General features: G+C 38.8%; 1 protein-coding gene and 1 pseudogene across 13 annotated transcripts in view; both read left to right on the top strand.

Annotated features, from left to right (window-relative positions):
- C2CD3 (C2 domain containing 3 centriole elongation regulator) overlaps nucleotides 1–24,522 on the top strand; it is a 127,120-nt gene that overhangs the window by 17,175 nt on the left and 85,423 nt on the right. For all 12 annotated transcript variants that reach the window (XR_015142166.1, XR_015142163.1, XR_015142162.1 and 9 more), the window contains 6 exons: nucleotides 10,015–10,147; nucleotides 10,612–10,743; nucleotides 17,647–17,794; nucleotides 20,949–21,097; nucleotides 21,676–21,882; nucleotides 22,316–22,428. Coding sequence is in view for 4 of the 12 variants with exons in the window: in XM_086340741.1 (XP_086196867.1) it covers nucleotides 10,015–10,147; nucleotides 10,612–10,743; nucleotides 17,647–17,794; nucleotides 20,949–21,097; nucleotides 21,676–21,882; nucleotides 22,316–22,428 (882 nt within the window). In the remaining 8 variants the exon portion in view is untranslated. The remainder of the gene's footprint in view (nucleotides 1–10,014; nucleotides 10,148–10,611; nucleotides 10,744–17,646; nucleotides 17,795–20,948; nucleotides 21,098–21,675; nucleotides 21,883–22,315; nucleotides 22,429–24,522) is intronic.
- Nucleotides 7,720–8,151, top strand: LOC147358246 (cytochrome c oxidase subunit 6C pseudogene; annotated as a pseudogene). Its single transcript, XR_015142178.1, has one exon. The product of XR_015142178.1 is annotated as a cytochrome c oxidase subunit 6C pseudogene (transcript).

Below are 24,522 nucleotides of genomic sequence, written 5' to 3'. Positions count from 1 at the left end.
AATTTGTTGCCATCCTCACAAGTAAAATTTCCAAAGTAGAATATCTATGACAATAGTAGAAAAATATTTTAAATTAAAACTGCTTGGGTACATAATTTACATTAATAAGGATTTTTTTAAATAAAGAAAAACATTGTGTTCATAATTTTTCAACTAAAGTGTCTGTGATCTCCTATTTTTAAAAATATACCCCTATTATAATATTTTATACTTTAATGCAACCTTAGGCTACACTAACGAAGAAAACTGTCCCACTATACTCAGCACTTGTCATCTCACACCTGGAATATTTTGTATAGACCTGGGAACCAGACTTTGAGAACCAGGCTTTCATTAAGCAGTTATTTATTCAGCGCTTATTAAATGCCTGACACTCTTGTAGGTGTGAGGAATACAGCAATTTATTTTTTTTTAAAGGCCTAAAATCTTACCCTATGGATCTTCTATTCTAGATGGGAACAGATGATAAACTAGGTAAGTATGTAGAGTTAGATGGTGATAATGGCAGTTGTAAAAAATGAAGCAGGGAAAAAGAGGGAATGCTGTTTTATGCATCTTGGCAAAGGAAGGCCCTTTTAAGAAGTTAATATTAAAGATCTATAGAAGAGTTCCTTCTATGGAGAGTATCTAGACAAGAGTACTGATTTCACATACTAGCATGGTAAGGCTCAAAATCCTTCAAGCTAGGCTTTAGCAGTACATGAACCAAGAACTTCCAGATGTACAAGCTGGTTTTAGAAAAGGCAGAGGAACCAGAGATCAAATTGCCAACATCCGTTGGATCATCAAAAAAGCGAGAGAGTTCCAGAAAAGCATTTACTACTGCTTTATTGACTATGCCAAAGCCTTTGACTGTGTGGATCACAACAAACTGTAGAAAATTCTTAAAGAGATGGGAATACCAGACCACCCACCTGCCTCCTGAGAAATCTGTGTGTAGGTCAAGAAGCAACAGTTAGAACTGGACATGGAACAGCGGACTGGTTCCAAATTGGGAAAGGAGTGTTTCAAGGCTGTATCTTGTCACCCTGCTTATTTAACTTCTATGCAGAGTACATCATGAGAAACGCTGGGCTGGATGAAGCACAAGCTGGAATCAAGATTGCCAGGGGAAATGTCAATAACCTTAGATACGCAGATGAAACCATCCTAATGGCAGAAAGCAAAGAGGAACCTAAGAGCCTCTTGATGAAGGTCAAAGAGGAGAGTGAAAAAGCTGCCTTAAAACTCAACATTCAAAAAACTAAGATCATGGCTTCTGGTCCTGTCACTTCATGGCAAATAGATGGGGAAAAAATGGACAGTGAGAGACTATTTTCTTGTGCTCCAAAATCACTGTGGACAGTGACTGCAGCCATAAAATTAAAAGACACTTGATCCTTGGAAGAAAAGCTATAACAAACCTAGAGAGAGTATTAATTAGCAGAGACATTACTTTGCCGACAAAGGTCTATCTACTCAAAGCTATGGTTTTTCCAGTAGTCATGTACAGCTGTGAGAGTTGGACCATAAAGAAGGCTGAACACTGAAGAATGGATGCTTTCAAACTGTGGTGCTGGAGAAGACTCTTGAGTGCCCCTTAGGTAACAGAGAGGTCAAACCAGTCAATCCTAAAGGAAATCAGTCTGGAATATTCATTGGAAGGACTGATGCTGAAGCTGAAGCTCCAATAGTTTGGCTACTTGATGCAAAGAGCTGATTCATTGGAAAAGACTCTGATACTGGGAAAGATTGAGGGCAGGAGGAGAAGGGGGCAACAGAGGATGAGGTAGTAGGATGGCATCACTAACGCGATGGACATGGGTTTGAGCAGACTCCAGAAGATAGTGAAGGACAAGGAGCCTGGTGTGCTGCAGTCCATAGGGTCCCAAAGAGTTGGACATGACCAACTGAACAATAACCACCTAAACTGGGGAAGGAACCACCACGAGATATTTAGCCTTAAGAAAACAGCTAAACAGCTACCATTTATTGAGTATTCGTTATTGCTAGCTACTATGCCAGGTGCCTTATACATATAAACTTAACAAAAACCGAGTGAAGTTGGGATTGTTCGGTTCAGTTGCTCAGTCGTGCCTGACTCCTTGCGACCCCATGGACTGCAGCAAGCCAGGCCTCCCTATCCATCACCAACTCCTGGAGCTTACTCAGACTCATGTCCATTAAATCAGTGATGCCATCCAACCATCTCATCCTCTGTCGTTCCCTTCTATTCCCACCTTCAATTTTTCCCAGCATCAGGGTCTTTTCAAATGAGTCAGTTCTTCGCATCAGGTGGCCAAAGTATTGGCATTTCAGCTTCAACATCAGTCCTTCCAATGAATATTCAGGACCAATTTCCTTTAGGATGGACTGGTTGGATCTCCTTGCAGCCCAAGGGACTCTCAAGAGTCTTCTCTAACACCATAGTTCAAAAACATCAGTTCTTCAGCACTCAGCTTTCTTTATAGTCCAACTCTCACATCCATACATGACCACTGGAAAATCCATAGCCTTGACTAGATGGACCTTTGTTGGCAAAGTAATGTCTCTGCTTTTGAATATGCTGTCTAGGTTGGTCATAACTTTTCTTCCAAGGAGTAAGCATCTTTTAATCGGATTGTTATCCCTTTTAATGGAATTGTTATCCCTATTTTAAAATGAAGACACGGACTCACAATTAGGGAGTTTCTGTTCTATCAAGGGGGACAGCTGCTGCTTGGCTCCAGTTCATTGTTATCTTAGACTCTAAGGAAAGTCCTTTGCTTCAGTCCTGTTGTACGTTCATTATTTTCTTAGACCTGCTTTAAAAAAAAAAAAAAATCAAGAACTCTGCTGGCCAACTGTTCAAGCCAAACAAAGTGTGCCAGGTGCAACCCATGGGCTGCCAATGTGCAAATCTCTTCCATTAGGGTTACTAGAATCATTGGGTTTAAACATAAAACATGACAGATTGTGACTAAGTCTGAGGTAATAGTCCAGTATTCCTACCTGTGAAAAAATGGGAAAGGATAGCTTCAAGAGAGTGAATTCTTTATCACTGATAATGGTCAGGTGTGGGCTGGATAACTTTGTGATGGAACTCTTACAGATGAGATTAAATCGCCAAGTAGACATTTATCTTTAAGATCCCTTCCAACCACAAGACTGTGGAGAATGAAGATTTAAGTGGACCACTTTAGTAAGTAGGTCTAGAGCTAAGGTCATGGAGGATTATAATACATAAACTTAACCACCTTCCTGGTCTTTATTAAAATGACCTTATGAAAGGGGATACAGAGCTAAATTAGTCATCAAGCTAGTATTTATGAAACACTAACTATACATCCTACTTATAAGAGTTGGGATTTAGATAGCAAGGAGTAGGAAAAAAAAACAGAAGCTTTATACCTCCCTGTTTAGCAAGGGCTGTGCCCCTGACATGTAAGAAATAAACAAGAGAAACATTTATCCTAAACTCACTTAAGTGCCTTTCCTCTGTGTTCAGAAAATGATTACTGAGTTGAGGTTCAGGAAGATCCTATGACAGCTTTCTTAGTGTGGGAACCAGCTTCCTCTTACGAAGAGGAGATAAGGTGTTTTTGTTGCCATGCCTTAGACTTTAGAGAAACTTTTCTAAGAGTGCTTGTTTCAAGGAAGAAACCACTTGAAAGCCAATCAAAGGACCGTCCTTGCTCAGATTTGTTCACTTGTTGCCATCAGTGTTTATTTCTTTTTTAAAATCTGCTGTTGGAAAGAATCTTCAGTGCCTGTTCTTATTCAGATGTTAATAACTAATTAAGTCACTCTTAAAATATTACCATTCCAGGGAATATTTTATTTAGCAAAAAATGCAATTCAACAGATAGCTTTTGAGTGCCTATTTTGTGTCAGCCATTGTTTTGAGTTTGGGGTTACAGTGAGAAATGAGTCCCTGACCTTAATGAATTCATTCTAGTAAGAGAAATAGACTCTAAAGCAGATATGGTATAATTATATATGATATATACAACAGTGGAAGTATTTATTAAAACATTTAATCAGGGAGGGAAATGGGAAGAAGGTTCAAGAGGGAGGGGACATATGTATACCTATGGCAGATTCATGTTGAGGTTTGACAGAAAACAACAAAATTCTGTAAAGCAGTTATCCTTCAGTTAAAAAAATGAATGAAGTGAAAGTCGCTCAGTCATGTCCAACTCTTTGTAACCCCATGGACTATACAGTCCATGGAATTCTCTAGGCCAGAATACTGGAGTGGGTAGCCTTTTCCTTCTCCAGGGGATCTTCCCAACTCAGGGATTGAACCCAGGTCTCCTGCATTGCAGGCGGTTTCTTTACTAGCTGAGCCACAAGGGAAGCCAAAAAAAATTTTTTTTAATCAAATTCCTTATACGTACCAGGCAAAAAGGATACAGAGACTAACAAAAGCCAGTCCATCACCTCAAAGTTGATTGGGTGAGATAAACAATTTTAATACTGCATGATAATTCTTTGATGGAATGGAATACCTAGAACTTTGAGAGTACAAAGGAAATATTGTGTTTAAGGAATTAAAAATAGTTGTGTATGATTAGATCATAAAGTACCAAGACTGTTGTCTCTGGACAATAGTCTGTGTCAGTTTTCCGTGTCAGTAGAAAAACTATTTTTCTACATGGCCCTAAAGTCAAATGAAGTTTATTGTTGACACTTCTTTTCATTAACTACTTTATTCATAAAGCATTTATTGAGTGTCCCTACCTCATTGCTGCTGCTGCTGCTGCTAAGTCGCTTCAGTCGTGTCCGACTCTGTGCGACCCCAGAGATGGCAGCCCCTACCTCATTAAAGATCTTTAAACCATATCAAATTAAGCCAAGTATTAACTGGAAACTAAAACAAGGAGGACTTCATGTCATATATCAAGCTTCATTTTCTTTTTTTTAATTAATTTGTTTTAATTGGAGACTAATTACAATATTGTGGTGGTTTTTGCCATACATTGACATGAATAAGCCATGGGTGTACATGTGTCCCCCCACCCCACCCCGAACCCCCCTCCCACTTCCCTCCCATCCCATCCCTGCACTGGCTTTGAGTGCCTTGTTTCATGCATCAAACTTGGACTGGTCATCTGTTTCACATATGGTAATATACATGTTTCAGTGCTGTTCTTTCAAATCATCCTGCCCTCGCCTTCTCCCAGAATCCAAAAGTCTGTTCTTTATATCTGTGTCTCTTTTGTTCTCTTGCATACAGGGTTGTCGTTAACATCTTTCTAAATTCCATGTATATGCATTAGTATACTGTATTGGTGTTTTTCTTTCTGACTTACTTCATTCTGTATAATAGGCTCCAGTTTCATTCACCTCTTTAGAACTGACTTAAATGCATTCTTTTTAATAGCTGAGTAATATTCCATTGTGTATATGTACCACAACTTTCTTATCCATTCATCTGCCAGTGGACATTTAGGTTGCTTCCATGTCCTGGCTATTGTAAACAGTGCTGAAGTGAATATTGGGGTACACGTGTCTCTTTCAATTTCTGGTTTCCTCGGTGTGTGTTTGCCCAGCAGTGGGATTGCTGGGTCATAAGGCAGTTCTATTTCCAGTTTTTAAGGAACCTCCACACTGTTCTCCATAGCAGCTGTACTAGTTTGCATTCCCACCAACGGTGTAAGAGAGTTCCCTTTTTCCACACCCTCTCCAGCATTTATTATTGTTTGTAGACTTTTTGATGCAGCCATTCTGACCAGCGTGAAATGGTATTTCATTGTGGTTTTGATTTGCATTTCTCTGATAATGAGTGATGTTGAGCATCTTTTCACGTGTTTGTTAGCCATCTGTATGTGTTTGGAGAAATGTTTGTTTAATTCTTTGGCGCATTTTTTGATTGGGTCATTTGTTTTTCTGGTATTGAGCTGCTTGTATATTTTGAAGATTAATTCTTTGTCAGTTGTTTCATTGCTATCATTTTCTCCCATTCTGAAGGCTGTCTTTTCACCTTGCTTATAGTTTCCTTCATTGTGCAAAAGCTTTTGAGTTTAATTAAGTCCCATTTGTTTATTTTTGCTTTTATTTCCATTACTCTGGGAGGTGGGTCATAGAGGAGTCTGCTGTGATTTATATCAGAGTATTCTGCCTATGTTTTCCTCTAGGAGTTTTATAGTTTCTGGTCTTACATTTAGATCTTTAACCCATTTTGAGTTTATTTTTGTGTATGGTGTTAGAAAGTGTTGTATTGTAGTTTCATTCTTTTACAAGTGGTTGACCAGTTTTCCCAGCACCACTTGTTAAAGAGATTGTCTTTCCTCCATTGTATATTTTTGCCTCCTTTGTCAAAGATAAGGTGTCCATAGGTGCGTAGATTCATCTCTGGGCTTTCTATTTTGTTCCATTGATCTATATTTCTGTCTTTGTATAGAAAGCTTCTATAACCAGATTTTCAGTGCTAGCAGATCATGTTTTCTTCATCCTTTCTCATTGATTAAACAAGATAACTATTTTCTGGCTGAATCCCAAAGAGGTTTTTTTAAAAAATAAAAATGCATACAGTGATTTCTGAATGGAATATTGTATAGCCATTATTTATATAGAAAAAAAGTTAATGCATATTGTTAAGTGAAAAGGCAGTTATAAAACAGTATACATAATATGCCATTTTTGCAAAAGAAAAAATTTATATATATATGTATACATACACATACCTGTACAGGGATATGTATGCATAGATTAAAAACTATACAGAATATACCAAAATGTAAATCAGTATTCATGGGTAGTACCATTAATGGGAATATTAATTTTCTATTGTTATGTAACAAGTTACCACAAACTTAATGTCTTAAAAATAATACCCATTTATTAGTCACAGTTCTATGGATCTGAAGTCCAACAAAGTATGGTTGGGTTTTCTGCTTAGGTCATCTTAGGCTAAAATCAAGTTGTCAGCCCAGCTAAATTATCATCTGAAAGCTCTGGGTGGGGCTGGGGGGTGGGGGGGCGGGAATTCACTTTCAAGTTCATTCTTGTTGACAGAATCCAGTTCCTTGCTATAATAGGACTAAGGTCCCATATCCTTGCTGGCGGTCAGCCAGGGTCCACTCTTAAGCTCCTAAAGGCCGTGTGCATCTCCTGCCATGTGGCCATCTCCATCTTTAAGACAGCAGTGATACATTGCATCCCTCTCATGCTTTAAATCTCTGACTTCATATCCTGAAAACAAGCAGAGAAAACTCCACTTTATAATGGTTTGGGACAACCAAGATAATCTCCCAATCTTAAGGTAGATCGATTTGGAAACCTAATTACTTCCATAAAATCCCTTTACAACATTGTCTAGATGAGTAATTCACTAGGAAAAGGCATTTGTATACCAGTGGCTGGAAATCTGAGAGGAACTGTTTTAGAATTCTACCTACATCATTTCTCAGCCTTTTGGCTAAGATCAAGTGAAGAATTCTGCATACCATAATTGGTAACCTTTATTTTTCTTTAACTTATATATTCACATAACACATTTCTGCTTTATTGACTGTGCCAAAGCCTTCGACTGTGTAGATCACAATAAACTGTGGAAAATTCTGAAAGAGATGGGAATACCAGACCACCTGACCTGCCTCTTGAGAAACCTATATGCAGGTCAGGAAACCACAGTTAGAACTGGACATGGAACAACAGACTGGTTCCAAATAGGAAAAGGAGTACATCAAGGCTGTATATTGTCACCCTGCTTATTTAACTTCTATGCAGAGTACATCATGAGAAACTCTGGGCTAGAAGAAGCACAAGCTGGAATCAAGATTGCCAGGAGAGGTCCATTTCTCCATCAGCCTGAGAGGACATCGTGGTTGAGCCGTCGAGAAGGAAAACTGCCATGTCCACTGCTTTGGCAAAACCTCAGATGCGTGGCCTCCTGGCCAAACGTCTGCAATTTCATATTGTTGGAGCATTCATGGTCTCCCTGGGGTTTGCAACTTTCTGTAAGTTTTCTGTGGCTGAAAAAAGAAAGAAGGCATATGCAGACTTCTACAGAAATTATGATTCCATGAAAGATTTTGAAGAGATGAGGAAGGCTGGTATCTTTCAGAGTAAAAGTGATTTGGAATATAAAGAATTTCTTTGGGTTGAGTTCCTTGGAAGTTTGTCACTTTCCTGTGTTCCTGAACTATGAAACTATGACTATCTGGGGTGAGAAATAGTCTCTCAATAGTGGCACCCCACTCCAGTACTCTTGCCTGGAGAATCCCAGGGACGGGGGAGCCTGGTGGGCTGCCGTCAATGGGGTTGCACAGAGTCGGACACGACTGAAGCGACTTAGCAGTAGCAGCAGCAGTGGACCAAAAAAAAGATTGCCGGGAGAAATATCAATAACCTCAGATATGCAGATGACACCACCCTTATGGCAGAAGGTGAAGAGGAACTCAAAACCTCTTGATGAAAGTGAAAGAGGAGAGTGAAAAAGTGGGCTTAAAGCTCAACATTCAGAAAACGAAGATCATGGCATCCGGTCCCATCACTTCATGGGGAATAGATGGGGAAACAGTGGAAACAGTGTCAGACTTTATTTTTTTCGGCTCCAAAATCACTGCAGATGGTGACTGCAGCCATGAAATTAAAAGATGCTTACTCCTTGGAAGGAAAGTTATGACCAACCTAGATAGCATATTCAAAAGCAGAGACATTACTTTGCCAACAAAGGTCCGTCTAGTCAAGGCTATGGTTTTTCCAGTGGTCATGTATGGATGTGAGAGTTGGACTGAAGAAAGCTGAGCTCCGAAGAATTGATGCTTTTGAACTGTGGTGTTGGAGAAGACTCTTGAGAGTCCCTCGGACTGCAAGGAGATCCAACCAGTCCATTCTGAAGGAGATCAGCCCTGGGATTTCTTTGGAAGGAATGATGCTAAAGCTGAAACTCCAGTACTTTGGCCACCTCATAAGAAGAGTTGACTCATTGGAAAAGACCCTGATGCTGGGAGGGATTGAGGGCAGGAGGAGAAGGGGACGACAGAGGATGAGATGGCTGGATGGCATCACTGACTCGATGGACGTGAGTCTGAGTGAACTCCAGGAGTTGGTGATGGACAGGGATGCCTGGCATGCTGCGATTCATGGGGTCGCAAAGATTTGGACATGACTGAGCGACTGAACTGAACACATTGAACATATGATGTTTCAGGGTTTTGGGGGTTTGAGTTTTGAGTTTTTAAGCTATATGTTGAATTCTTTATACTAAAAAATGTTGAATGTTTATGGATCTGTTTGGGGGGTTTTTTGGCCTGACTACCGTATCTTTTTTATTTTTAGAAGCTATAAAAAACTCTAGATCAAGATACACAAGCACTTGATATCTAAACTTAATTTACCTCCTAAACAACTGTGAAACCTCAAGAAAATAATAATTCTTCTCAGTATTCCTTGAAATAATGCCAGTGGTCCTAAGCTTTTAAAAAGTCTAAGAAAAGGTGGGGTCATATATGTATAGTGATGTAGAGTCATCCTGGTTATACTGCATGATATATTGGGCAAGTTATACATCCTCTGTGCCTCAACTTTTTCATCTGGAAAATGAAGGAAATAATAGTACCCATTTCAGAGGATTGCTGGGAGGGTTAAATCAATTCTTAGGAGTGCCCAGGAAGTGGTAAGGGTTCAGTAAATGTTATCCACTATAATTGTTGTTACTTAAGGATGGGAAAATTATTTTACTAAATTTATTATGTACAGCCACCAGTTGGAAGAGTCAATGTATGTATATAACAACTGCAATAAGGAGGTCAGTCTCTGTGGAATAGAGAGACTCCATTCAGTGCTGTAATGCCAACATCTAAAACAGTTCACATAATAGAAGCTCAGTAAAAATTTGTTGTAAAGTGAATGTCCTCAAGGGATTCTCAAGCTAGTGGGGAAAGTACACAAATAAGCAATTATAGTACACTATAGTAAGTTGTGTGATATAATAGATTGTACTATATATATTATATATATATATATGTAGTATATATTCAGGGGCTGAATATTGCAAATATTTCTGCTGGATTTAGATTTCTTGTGTTCTGCTTTTGCCCTCTTCAGCTCTGTTAGAACAAGGCAATAAACTGCGTAATGCCATGGTGATTTCTGCAATGAAATCAAGTCCAGATACTAGCATGTTGTTGGAAGAAGTTCATCCTTCTATGAAGGAAGATTTACTTAGAACATCATCACAGTAAGTTATGGGATAAACATGAATTCCAGTAGTTCATTTCTTAATAGTTGTTAATGTGTCTTTTTTGTCAAGATACGGACTAAATAATCTTGGAAATGTTCAGCAAGTAATTTTTTAATGTGGTGGGAAAGAAGCCTAAACTAGGAGTTAAGATACTAAAAATCTAGACCTAGGACTGACACTTGCAAAATATGTAAATGGCTAAATTCTTGATCTTTCTCAACCAGCATGCTTGTATATAAAATGGGTATATTTTTTCCTCCCTCTCTTACATAAATGAAATGAGATTCTAATGTAGGAAAAGGCTTTGTAAATTGTGAAGTTTTATATATATTTAAGGTAAAGTCTAAAACATTTCAAGTCTTCCATGTTGAACTGTCTCCATGTATACTTCTCAGCTCATTAAATTCTGATTTAGATTTTCACATATGTTAGCCAGTGAAAACATTTTTTTCCTTCCTTAGAATCAAAGCCTTATCTAGGAATCAAGTTAAAGACCACGTTGAAGATCACCTCCTCCCTCCAACTGAGAAACAGGAAAATTGGAAACATGATGCAAAGGCTGATACCAGAGCCATACAGCTGCTGTTGGGCAGGTAAGAGCTCTTAACTCTCTTTTCTTTAAAATTTTTCCTCCAATTTATTGTGTATATTGTTAACAGATTTATCTTCCTAAAGCAACAACATTTCTTTTGAACAACTAAGTCATTCCCTTATTCATTACATATTAAATCATTATTTATTATCTACTAAATAAAAATCCAATCTTTAGCCTTTTATTCTTAGCTTCACTTATAGAATGGTCTCCAGTCTACCTTTCCATTCTTATTTCTCACCTGTTTCCTTAACACCAGTGTCAGCAGTGTGTAATGAAAAGAACATGGATTTTAAATAGACACAGTTGAAATTTGGGGTCTATCTCTTATTACCTATATGGCCTATACAATTAGGCAGGAAAAAAAAATAAAAGGGTTCCAAATTGGGAAGGAAGAAGTAAGACTATTCACAAATGACATGATCAAGTATGTAAAAAATCCTAAAGAATCCACTGTGAGACAGATTGCAGGATAACATGATAAGTCAATTATACTTCTATTTACTTGCAGTGACCAATCAAAATATAAGATTAAGGGAATTCCCTGGTGATCCATCAGTTAGGACTCAGGGCTTTCACTGCAAGGGCTAGGGTTTGATCCCTGGTCAAGGAACTAAGATCCTACAAGCCATGCAGTAAATAAATAAATAAAATTAAGAAATAATTCCATTTATAATAGCATTGATAAGAATAAAATACAAATAAATTTAACTGAAGAAGTTTAAAACATAACTGCAAATTGTTGAAAGAAATTAAAGGAGATCTAAATAAATGGGGAAAATCTCATGTTCATGATTCAGTACAGTCCCTGTCAAATTCATGGCCGACTTCTTCATAGATATTGGCAAGCTGATTGTAATTACTGTGAAATTACAGGGTACCCAGAATAGCCAAAAGAATCTTAAGGAAAAAATAGAAGGATTCACACTTTGCTATTTTAAAACTTACTACAAAGCAAGAGTAAGCAAGTCAGTTTGGTACTGGCATAAGGATAGACATAAATAAATGGAATAGAATTGGTAGTCTAGAAATAAAGCCATATCAACTAATATTCAACAACGGTGTCAATACCATTAAGTGGAAGAAAGAATTTCCTTTTCAATAAATGGTGCTGGCACTGCTGGCTTAGCCACATGCAAAAAATGAAGTTGGACTCTCAAACCATATTTTAAAAATTAATTCACTATGAATTAGATAGCTAAATGGAAGAACTAAAACTATAAAACTCTTAAAACAGAGATAAGTCTTTGTAATCTTGAATTTGGAAAAGGATCCTTAGATATGCATTAGAAGTACAACCAAGAACAACAACAAAAAGTTAAACTTAAGAAAATTAAAAATGTTTGGGCTTCAAAAGATACTATTAAGAAGTGAAAAGATAATCACAGAATGGAAGAAAATATTTATAAATCTTATATCTGATAAAAGACATATTAGAATATGTGAGGAACTCAACAACTTAATAACTATGGCATAAATAATCCAATTTAAAAGGCAGAGTTTCTACATAGAGATTTCTTCAAAGAAGATAGTCAGATGGCTAATATGCATATAAAAGTTGTCAGCACCGTTAGTTATCAGGGAAATGCAAATCAAAACTGTAAACAAGATACTACTTCATACCCAGTAGGATCAGTTCAGTTCAGTCGCTCAGTGTCCAACTCTGCGACCCCATGGACTGCAGCATACCAGGCCTCCCTGTCCATCACCAGCTCCCGGAGCTTGCTCAAACTCATGTCCATCGAGTTGGTGATGCCATCCAACCATCTCATCCTCTGTTGTCCCCTTCTCCTCTTGCCTTCCATCTTTTCCAGCATCAGGGTCTTTTCCAATGAGTCAGTTTCTTCACATCAGGTGGCCAAAGTATTGGAGTTTCAGCTTCAGCATCAGTCCTTCCAATGAATATTCAGGGCTGGTTTCCCACTAGGATGGTTAGAATCAAAAAATCAGATTAAGTGTTGGTGAGGCTGTGGAAAATTTGAAATCTTCATAGACGGCTGGTAGCAGTGTAAAATGATGCAGCCACTTTGGAAGATAATCTGTCAGTTCCTCAGATTGTTGCACATCAAGTTATCACGTGACCCAGCAGTTCAACTCCCTAAGTATATAGCCAAGGAAAATGAAAATATAAGTCCACGCAAAAACATGTACATGAATTGCAGTAGTCATAACAGTAAAAAATGTCCATCAGCTGATTAGTAGATTTTTTAAATGGAGTATTATTTGGCCAGAAAAAGGGAAAAAGTACTGTTAACATGCTGCAGCATGAGGGAACCTTGAAAAATCATGCTAAATGAAAGAAGCCATTCACAAAAGAGTACATAAAGATCAAGAATCCAGCACAGGGACTATGGTCCAGTGGCTAGGAATCCACACTCCCAATGCAGGAAGCTGGAGTTTGATCCCTACTTGGGGAACTAGATCCCACATGCCACAGCTCAGAGTTTGCATGCTGCAGTTAAAGATCCCACATGCTGCAACCTGAGTGCCACAACTAAGACCCGATGGAGCCAAAAATAAATAAATGTTTATATATATTTTTAAAAAAGACTTTTCTACCAGCTCCATGGAAGGCAGTGGAGAGTTACTTTCAGGATTCTGAAAACTATTAATTATTGATCTCAAATTCCATTTCCAGTCAAACTATCAATCGTGTGAGGGCAGGGTAAAAATATTTTCATACATCCAAGGACTCAAAACATTGCCTCTCTTGCACTAGTTCTCAGGAAACCACAGGCTATTCTCTGCCACAAAGAGAATCTAGGATAAAGAACAAGGCTTGGAGTCCAAGAAGCAGGGGATGTAATAGAGAAAAAAGAGAAAAGGAGCTTTATGGTCTATGTCCATATTTAGAGAGCAGACACTGCTTGTGGAAGCACACAGGGCTTCTATAGCGATACTTCTAAGGAGGGGAAAGGATAGATGGAAACACATTTCTCCTGTGTTTGACCAGATCAAGAGGAAATGTTCAGTTCTCTTGGACAGTTCAATAATGAAATAATAATTGGCACATAGAAAGCTACTTTAAACAAAAATTAAGGCAGTTATTAAAACAAGAAAAGCTAGACTTTGTAAAGAAAGTGTAGTAAATTATACTTGGCTCTGATATGATGTTAATCCTGAAGATTAACATCATATCTCTTAAATCATTATTCTTATGATATGATGTTATTATTCTGGGAAACAGATTTCCCTTTCCCCCATCTTCTCAAATGGGGGAAAGGGAAATCTGTTTCCAAGAATAACTTTTTCATAATACAAAGTCATTTAGAAAAATGAAAAAAAATCAGAAAATAGCACCACACATGTGTTACTTAGAAATATAAAGGTAAGTACCAACAGAAACAAGGAGTTGAAAGTGATTACTTCTAAGGAGGCAGGCAGCTACTGTTTCTCATTATGTCTTATGATCCTATTTGACTTTTAAAATATGTACATGTACATGTTTTCCTTGATTTAAAACATGATTAAGAAGAAAACAAGAGAGTGGACTTGTCTTGTAGCCAAAGAATACAGACAAGTTCCAGGCCCCCTCGCCTTTTTTCCAACTTTTATATTTCCTGCCCTCCCAACAGGAACCCCAGGCCACTGGCCTGTGCAGAATAGCTCTGACCTCTCTCAGTTTTCATGTCCTAAGTATTGCATAGAGGGAAATGGCATGCTTTTTTAATGTTTTGTAGACAAGAATACATTCAAAGAAATGTTAATTTGGAAAAATAAGTAAAAGGTGGAGGACTATATGCTAAGCAGTAGAAATATTCATAACTTTAAGGGTTGCAAGGAGGGGAGAAAGGCGACTAGAGGGAAGTGGGGATCTATAAGTGGCAAATAAGAGTTGTGTAGAACATCAAGAAGTAGAGCTTCTAAAAGGAGCAGTGTTCACAGGCTGCAGAGAAGCTGTGTGGATTGTGAAGTTGTTAGTTGGGTTTGAGCAGTTAGGAAGTTGTTCTTAACCTTTGATAGAGAGATTACTATAGATAAGTGGTTCTCATCTGGAAGCCAGTTCCCCCCATCCCCACTGTATGGGACATTTGGAAATGTCTGAAGATACTTCTGGTTATCACACCTGGAGGGATTGCTTTCAGGCTATTGGCTTCTGATGAGTAGAGTCCAGGGATCCAGAATGCACATGATAGGTCCCAGTAACAGCGACTCATCTGACCCAACATTTCAGTAGCGCTAAGATTAAGAAGCTCTGCTGTAGGTTAAAGAAAGATAAAGAAAGGAACACTTCAGTTCAGTTCAGTCGCTCAGTTGTGTCTGACTCTTTGTGACCCCATGAATTGCAGCACGCCAGGCCTCCCTGTTCATCACCAACTCCTGGAGTTCACTCAGACTCACTTCCATCGAGTCGGTGATGCCATCTGGCCATCTCATCCTCTGCCATCCTCTTCTCCTCCTGCCCCAATCCCTCCCAGCATTCAGGGTCTTTTCCAATGAGTCAACTCTTCACATGAGGTGGCCAAAGTATTGGAGTTTCAGCTCTAGCATCATTCCTTCCAATGAACATCCAGGACTGATCTCCTTTAGGATGGACTGGTTGGATCTCCTTGCAGTCCAAGGGACTCTCAAGAGTCTTCTCCAACACCACAGTTCAAAAGCATCAATTCTTCGGAGCTCAGCTTCTTCACAGTCCAACTCTCACATCCATACATGACTACTGGAAAAACCATAGCCTTGACTAGACGGACCTTTGTTGGCAAAGTAATGTCTCTGCTTTTCAATATGCTGTCTAGGTTGGTTGTAACTTTTCTTCCAAGGAGTAAGCGTCTTTTAATTTCATGGCTGCAATCACCATCTACTGTGATTTTGGAGCCCAAAAAAATAAAGTCTGACACTGTTTCCACTGTTTCCCCTCTCATGAAATGATGGGACCAGATGCCATGATCTTCGTTTTCTGAATGTTGAGCTTTAAGCCCACTTTTTCACTCTCCTCTTTCACTTTCATCAAGAGGCTTTTGAGTTCCTCTTCACTTTCTGCCATAAGGGTGGTGTCATCTGCATATCTGAGGTTATTGATATTTCTCCCGGCAATCTTGATTCCAGCTTGTGCTTCTTCCAGCCCAGCATTTCTCATGATGTACTCTGCATATAAGTTAAATAAGCAGGGTGACAGTATACAGCCTTGACGTACTCCTTTTCCTATTTGGAACCAATCTGTTGTTCCATGTCCAGTTCTAACTGTTGCTTCCTGACCTGCATATAGGTTTCTCAAGAAACTGAACATCTATTTGTTGAGCATCTCTGTTCCAGGAATTTTAGGAACACAGTCTAATTTGAAGGTGAAAAGTGAAAGGGAAGTCGCTTAGTCATGTCTGATTCTTTGTGATCCCATGGACTGTAGCCTACCAGGCTCCTCTGTCCATGGGATTTTCCAGGCAAGAGTACTGGAGTGGGTTGCCATTTCCTTCTCCAGAGGATCTTCCTGACCCAGGGATCAAACCCAGGTCTCCCAAATTGTAAGCAGATGCTTATAATTTGAAGGTAGTGATTGTGTATTATTTTCTTGAGAAAGAAGGGGAAAAAAAGTATAGCAGCTGCCTTGAAAGGGAAGCAGAGTTGAAAAAATTAATTGAAATCCTTAGCGCAGTGTTTGGCACATATTCAGTATTTAACATGTTCATTAAGAATCAGTAAGTTCATTTATAGATGTTTCAGTTCAGTTCAGTCGCTCAGTTGTGTCCAACTCTTTGCAACCCCATGAACTGCAGCACACCAGGCCTCCCTGTCTATCACCATCTCTTGGAGTTCACTCAAACTCACTTCCATCGAGTCAGTGATGCTATCCAGCCGTTTCATCCTCTGTCGTCCCCTTCTCCTCCTGCCCCCAGTCCCCCCCAGCATCAGAGTCTTTTTCCAATGAGTTAACTCTTCTCATGAGGTGGCCAAAGTACTGGAGTTGCAGCTTTAGCATTATTCCTTCCAAAGAACACACAGGGCTGATCTCCTTTAGGATGGACTGGTTGGATCTCCTTGCAGTCCAAGGGACTCTCAAGAGTCTTCTCCAACACCACAGTTCAAAAGCATCAATTCTTCGGAGCTCAGCTTCTTCACAGTCCAACTCTCACATCCATACATGACTACTGGAAAAACCATAGCCTTGACTAGACGGACCTTTGTTGGCAAAGTAATGTCTCTGCTTTTCAATATGCTATCTAGGTTGGTCATAACTTTTCTTCCAAGGAGTAAGCGTCTTTTAATTTCATGGCTGCAGTCACCATCTGCAGTGATTTTGGAGCCCCAAAAAATAAAGTCTGACACTTTTTCCACTGTTTATTAAATACTAATTACTATAGGAGAAACTAAAATTAAATATACATGTATTTGTATGCTTATCTTTCTTATTAGTTTACAAACTCTATATAAGTAGAGTATCTGTTTTACTTATTTCTCTACTCTACATAGAGCTGATCTTTCCATAAATAAACTAAATGCATATATTTTTGCTTAATAGAAGAAGGCATATTTATGAATTAGTCATTCTTCACAAAAACAGTATATAACAGTTAACTCCATTGAATTATAGTCAGTTCTTTACATTTTTTCCCTCCCTACTGGACCATGAGCAGCACAAGAGTAGAACAAGTTAGCTTAGCCATCTCTGTACCATTCAGGACCTAACAGTATGCCTGGCACATAATAGGTACCCAGTAAAATGTTTGTTCAATAAATGAATGAGCTCACAATCAGTGTCTGAAATGTATTTTTTGAGTGCTAGTTGTTGACATCCCAGAAGAAAAGGAATATGATATAAAAGTAAGTGTTAGATGGTCTTCTATATAATGTAAGTCTTCTGTTTTATGTATTTTCTTCCATATTTAGAACTTTAGAATGTTTACCCAAAAAAAAAGAATTAAGATGAAACGTCCTTTAAAGTTCTATTTTATTTTTCTTATTTCTGCAGTGCTGAATTGTCCCAAGGTCGCTGTTGGGATGGCCTAGGCTCTCCTCCAGATTCCCCATCTCCTGGGAGTGATGTGTATTGCAGCAGTGAGCCCAATGACCCTCAATATGACCAGAGTCTCCTGGAGAACTTATTTTATACAGCACCTGTAAGTTACTGAATCTGAAAGATTAGGAATTGGAGAAATTAAATAATTGCTTCTCTTGTGTTAATCATAGAGTTATTAATAATATTAGTGGGTGTAGGCACATTACCACTTGTCAGACAGAAAGCTATTCCTTTTACATAATTATAACAACAGTCTGAAGAGGAGGGTGTTACCTTCATTCTACAGATGAGGAGATAAGACTAGTAAGATTAATTATTTTGTCCAAGTACACATACAAATAAGTGTTGGAACCAAGATTCAAGTTCAGGTTTGCCTGAGTCCAAAGCCTATGGTCTTAATATATTGTATGGCTTCCTTAGAGCTCTTTGAAGGAAGAGCTAATTTATGTATACTCTCAGAACCACCCTTGACTGGTATCTTTTCAGATACAGATGTTCCAGAAGTACCTCTACTCATGGGGAACAAATATCCCTACTGACCCAAGAACATTCTCTTTTCAGGCAGTTTTAGCATTTTCAAAGTTCTTTCTTATATCAAGCTATATGTTCCATTCATTGGTTTAGCATCTTGTAGAAGGCAATGGCACCCCACTCCAGTACTCTTGCCTGGAAAATCCCATGGACGGAGGAGCCTGGTGGGCTGCAGTCCGTGAGGTCGCTAAGAGTCGGACACGACTGAGCGACTTCACTTTGACTTTTCACTTTCATGCATCGGAGAAGGAAATGGCAACCCACTCCAGTATTCTTGCCTGGAGAATCCCAGGGATGAGAGAGCCTGGTGGTCTGCTGTCTGTGGGGTCACAGAGAGTCAGACACAACTGAAGCGACTTAGCAGCAGCAGCAGCAAAGTATATGGGGCTTCCCAGGTGGCACAGTGGTTAAGAATCTGCCTGCCAGTACAAGAGATGCAAGAGACTAGGGTTTGATCCCTGGATTGGGAGGATCCCTTGAACTAGAAAATGGCCACCTGCTCCAGTATTCTTGCCTGGAAAATTCCATGGACAGAGGAGCCTGGCGGGCTGCCATCCATGGAGTCACAAAGAGTCGGACACAACTGAGCCCACACAGAGTATATATAAAATAAGTTCATTTACTGTTCCACAAATAATACTTTATATTTGTGAAGATCGCTATCGTATTCCCCATTTTCTGTTTCTCCAGGTCACCAGAGATCTGAAATATAATGTAGTTTATATCAGCTCAGTGGAAAGACTGAGAGCTACCAGGGTACAGAAGAGGCAGGGAGAACTTTTACATGAGATTGTCAGGAAGGAGCGTCATGAGGGATAAGGGATTTTAACTGAGACTTGAAAAATAGTTTCAGAACGATAAAGGATGTGAAATAGGAATAGAAAGAATGACCTGTTTAGAGAAGCAGTTTGTGTACTACCAGGCATCTAGTTTGATTGGGTAAGAATTCATGTGGAGGGGTATCAACAAGGTGAGCTAGCACACTGCAACCAGTCTGTGAAAGTATTTGAATATTAAGTGAGGAGGAAACGACATGACCTAAATAGTGTTCTAGCAATGTTAACCTAGCAATTATGTAGGAGGCCGGCTGAGAGGAGAATAACAGGAGCAGATAGGAAGCCATTTTTGGTGTTGAAAGCATGAGAAAGAGACAGAAAGAGCCAGAATGAGAGTGGTAGCTAGCAGTGGGGTTGGAAAAGAGGAGATGGATTTAAAAGACATTGTGAATTGTTAGGATTTCATGACTTTCTACAATAAAAGTCATCGCTGATACTGTTACCCGTAGGAGAAGAGAAAGGGAGCTTACTTTGTTCTTTAATTGGAGGATAATTGCTTTATAACCTTGTGTTGGTTTCTGCTATAAACAACATGAATCAGCCATAAATATAAATACATCTCCTCTCTCTTGAGCCTCCCTCCAGCCCACCCCATCCCACCCCTCTAGATTGTCACAGAGCACTAGACGGAGCTTCCTGTATTTTACAGCAGCTTCATACTAGCTATGGGAACTCATATTGATTACACATTTTCTGTGTCAGAGAATTTATGTTACCTATTATTCAGAATTGTCCAAAATGTTTGAAATTGATTATTTCACTTAATTCTTTTGCTAGCCCCATGAGATAGTGTCATCTCTTTTACATATCATTAAATAAAAGACTTAAGAGACGTTAATTGCTAGTAATTATTAATAGGTGGCAGAACTAGAATTCTTACCGTAGTCTGGCAAAAAGCCCATGTTTTTCCCCCAGAACATATTACCTCCTAAGCCTTGAGCACTGCATTAGAGTGGTGAAAAAAATTAGTCTTTGCACCCATGTAGTTAGGTGATACTGTACAATCAATTTGCCCCAAACTGTGGTAAAAATAGAGGCTTTGGAACCCACGGAGAGCAAGATCTGCCTTTACTACTTACAGCTGTAAATCTTGGAGAAGGAAATTGCTACCCACTCCGGTATTCTTGCCTAGAGAATCCTGTGGACAGCAGAGCCTGGTGGGCTGCCGTCTATGGGGTCGCACAGAGTCGGGCATGACTGAAACGACTTAGCATGCATGCATGCATTAGAGAAGGAAATGGCAACCCACTCCGGTATTCTTGCCTGGAGAATCCCAGGGACGGGGGAGCCTGGTGGGCTGCCGTCTGTGGGGTCGCACAGAGTTGAACACGACTGAAGTGACTTAGCATGCATTGCATGCATTGAAGAAGGAAATGGCAACCCATCCAGTATTCTTGCCTGGAGAATCCCAGGGACAGAGGAGCCTGGTGGGCTGCCGACTATGGGGTCGCACAGAGTGGGACCCGACTGACATGAGTTAGCAGCAGCAGCTGTGAGTCTTAACGGCACCTAACTTCTCTCAGCATTCATTTTCTCATTTGTAAAAATTGAGATGAGGATGCCTTATAGGAATGTAATAAGTACTAAAAATACACATGCAGCATTTAACATAGTACCAGATACATAGTAGGCAATCAGTAAATAGTCATTGTTGTTGTTATTGAGAATTTGAAAGAAGAATCTAATTTTGTTTATTTTCTTTGAACTGAACTTGTAGGTTATTTTTATGAACTTCGGGTTATTTTTGTGTAGCCAAGAGAAACATAGGATTGTCTGCCTAGTATCAGTTCTTTCTTGATTACTACCTTCAGAGAAATGGTTTCATTACCCCTATCCCCAAAGCAGTTATCTTTTAGTGCCCCTCTTCTCTTTTCTCTCCCTCAATAGAAATCTGATACCAGCGTCAGTGATATCTTCAGTGAAGATGATGATGTCCCTTCTAAAACAATGAGCCAGTCAAAAGCTCTTGCCAGATCTCCTAAGGTTCTAAAATCAAATGATCATAAGTCGAAGAAGGAGATGGGTAAGAAAAATAGGTGAGCCTCTTTATGAATGCTTGTTTAGAGGCAAAAACAAAGAAAGATTATTTTTACAAGATCTCCTCATGTGAAATGACCTGTGTTTGCCAACACTGTCAGACTGGTTAAGTGAATTACAGTAATGCATTAAGTATTGCAATCCTTAAACATGTAATAACATGAAAAGATGGATGTAGTAAAATGATTAAGAGAGAAAGCAGAATTCTGGATTGTATTTGTACTCTGTTACACTTAATGTAGAAAGTATACATAAAGCAAATGAAAAGGAATACACAAAAGTGATGATAGTAGTTTATATTAAAGTAGTAACTGAAGTAAAGTCTTGTTGAAAACCTGATTCTATAATATCAGTTTCTATACTTGTGTGGAGATAAGCCTTTGGATTACAAGAATGTTTTTATAGTTTTTGAGATTTTTTTCACTGTAAATTAGGACTAAGGCCATTACTCAGTCCTTGATAACTTGTGCATTAAGATGCCTGCTGCCCTTCTTTCCTCCTGTTGCCTGTACAAACTAGATCATTTCATATTTGGCTTCTGACAGTCTGCCTCACTACCTGTATGAACTCCTTTCAGGAATATTGTTGAACAGCAGATGCTATCAGAAACTCCAGAAGATGCCCAAGGGATGACACTAAGTGTGGATAAACTGGCCCTTCTGGGTAGAACACATTCAGTCAGAATCATCATCGAAACAATGGGAGTTCCTCCAGATAGTCCTCAGGATACCTCTGGCAAAAAAACTTTTCCTGGGAGACCACCTAAGCTGACATCAAAAAAGCGGTATGTCTCTCACATGGGAAAACTCATTGTGACATTCCTGGAAAGTATTTGTGATGAGAAGAAGAAATTATATTGTACTTAGTGTTTTCATATGCTTCATCGATCAATAAAATGTACTAAATCTCCCACTAGGTCCCAAGCACTAAAAATCTTGAGAATAAAGAAACTTAAGAGCCAGGCTTTGTTCTTCCATGCCTTATAGTCAGCAGGAGAGAGAAACATTTGAATGGCTGCTATAATAGGGCTTTAGGGGCCAAAAGAGATGTTTTATATGAAAAGTGCTGTACGAACACAAGATTGGTGAAGGCTTTGAAAAGAGGAAGTCCTCTGAGGACCTGGGGTTCTAAAAACAAGGCTTTGAAAGATATGTGGGATTTATCAGAAAATAAGTTTGTTATTTGGTTTGTTTTTTAATTGTTTTGATTTTTTTCAGCACCTTCTTTGTGGAATATCACTTTCCTGTGGGCTTTTCCAAAAATGGATTGACAAAGACCACTTTGATCACTGAGGTCGTTCGACTTGCATCCAGTAAAATTATAGATGGAGGTAAGAGAGAATTTGATTTCTGCTCCTTAGACATTTTGGCGTTGGGAGGATTTGTGAATCTGTAATTACTCATATATTTCTATATTATCATAGAATCTTAGAGGTAGAAAGAATTTTGAGGTGACTTTATCTTACTCCTTTTCAAGTGAGGAAACTGGCCCAGAGGTTTATCCTGTCCTCCGGCTGTCCTCATGCAGGGCAGTGACATAGCTGAAACTGTACCTCAGAACTTGACTCTTAAATCACGTTCTTGCAGCTATTATTGTTTTCCTTTTCTTCCCTTTTTAAAATATCTTTATCAAGATACAATTCACATACCATACCATTCACCCATTTGAAGTATACAACAAGTGATTTTTAATATATTCACAAGTTGTATAACCATCACCACAATCTTAATTTTAGAGCATTTTTATCTCACCTAAAAGAAATCCCATATTAGCATTCATTCTTCAGTTCCCTCTTAGCCCCCTTTTACTAAGCAACTCCTATCCTACTTTGTCTCAATTTTCCCATCCTGGACATTTGATTTAAGTGGAGTCATACGATATGTGATTTTACTGACTGGTTTTTTTAACTTGCAATAATACTTCAACTTACAATATTTAAGTTGCTTTCTATACGTTGCTATTGAAAACAGTGCTTCATTGAATAGTATTGCACATACATCGTTTCTTATATGATATATTTCCAGCCCAAACATTAAAAATAAATACACTTAAAATAAATCCTTATTTGCCCTTAAAAACAGCACCTAAAGTAATTTAAAATACTCTTTTACTAGCGTCATTTTTTTCACTTTCTCCATCACCTTAAGGAAGAATTAAGGTATTCACATTTTTCATATGTTTTCTGTATACTTAAGTTACTGATAGCAACAAAAGGTACTGTATAGGTTTGTTCAAAGCATTCGAGAGTGTATAATTGATTCTGCTGGCTGAAGTATGTTTGAGAAGCTTTAACACAATTAATCTGTTTTTATCAAATCCCAATGCAAAGAAAAATGTTGGATTCTTTTCTCAGGTCTTACCTCTTCTACCTCCTATCCATATGACATTTGATGAGCTCCTTAAAACTTCTCTGAGCCTCACGTTCCCCATCTATAAACTTAAGATACAGCAAGGACATGGTTCTGATATGCACGAGTTTCAGTTAACATAGTATCTCCAAAGCAAGGACTGCCTGTACTACACAAGGGCTTAATGTACAGTCAGACAGGATAATGAATGTAAAAACATTAAACTCTAAAATAGCATATAACTAAAGGTAGTTTTCCCACTAGACCATTCAGATATGACCTAAAGCAAATCCCTTATGATGATACAGTGGAAGTGAGAAATAGATTTAAGGGATTAGATCTGATAGAGTGCCTGATGAACTATGGACGGAGGTTCATGACATTGTACAGGAGACAGGAATCAAGACCATCCCCATGGAAAAGAAATGAAAAAACCAAAATGGCTATCTGAGAAGGCCTTAAAAATACCTGTGAAAAGAAGAGGAGCGAAAAGCAAAGGAGAAAAGGAAAGATATCAGCATCTGAATGCAAAGTTCCAAAGAATAGTAAGGAGACATAAGAAAGCCTTCCTCAGCAATCAATGCAAAGAAATAGAGGAAAACAACAGAATGTGAAAGACTAGAGATATCGTCAAGAAAATTAGAGATACCAAGGGAACATTTCATGCACAGATGGGCTCAATAAAGGACAGAAATGGTATGGACCTAACAGAAGCAGAAGATATTAAGAAGAGGTGGCAAGAATACACAGAAGAACTGTACAAAAAAGAGCTTCACGACCCAGATAATCACAATGGTGTGATCACTCACCTAGAGCCAGACATCCTGGAATGTGAAGTCAAGTGGGCCTTAGAAAGCATCACTACAAACAAAGCTAGTGGAGGTGATGGAATTCCAGTTGAGCTATTCCAAATCCTGAAAGCTGATGCTGTGAAAGTGCTGCACTCAATATGCCAGCAAATTTGAAAAACTCAGCAGTGGCCACAGGACTGGAAAAGGTCAGTTTTCATTCCAGTCCCTAAGAAAGGCAATGCCAAAAAATGCTCAAACTACCACACAATTGCACTCTTCTCACAC

Source organism: Bos grunniens, chromosome 15 (genome assembly GCF_055505025.1).
Source record: "Bos grunniens cultivar Pamir isolate PY7600 chromosome 15, Bosgru_T2T1.0, whole genome shotgun sequence".
Lineage (NCBI taxonomy): Eukaryota > Metazoa > Chordata > Mammalia > Artiodactyla > Bovidae > Bos > Bos grunniens.
The sequence above is the reverse complement of the archived record's forward strand: the minus strand, read 5'-3'. Positions and strand labels throughout refer to the sequence as shown.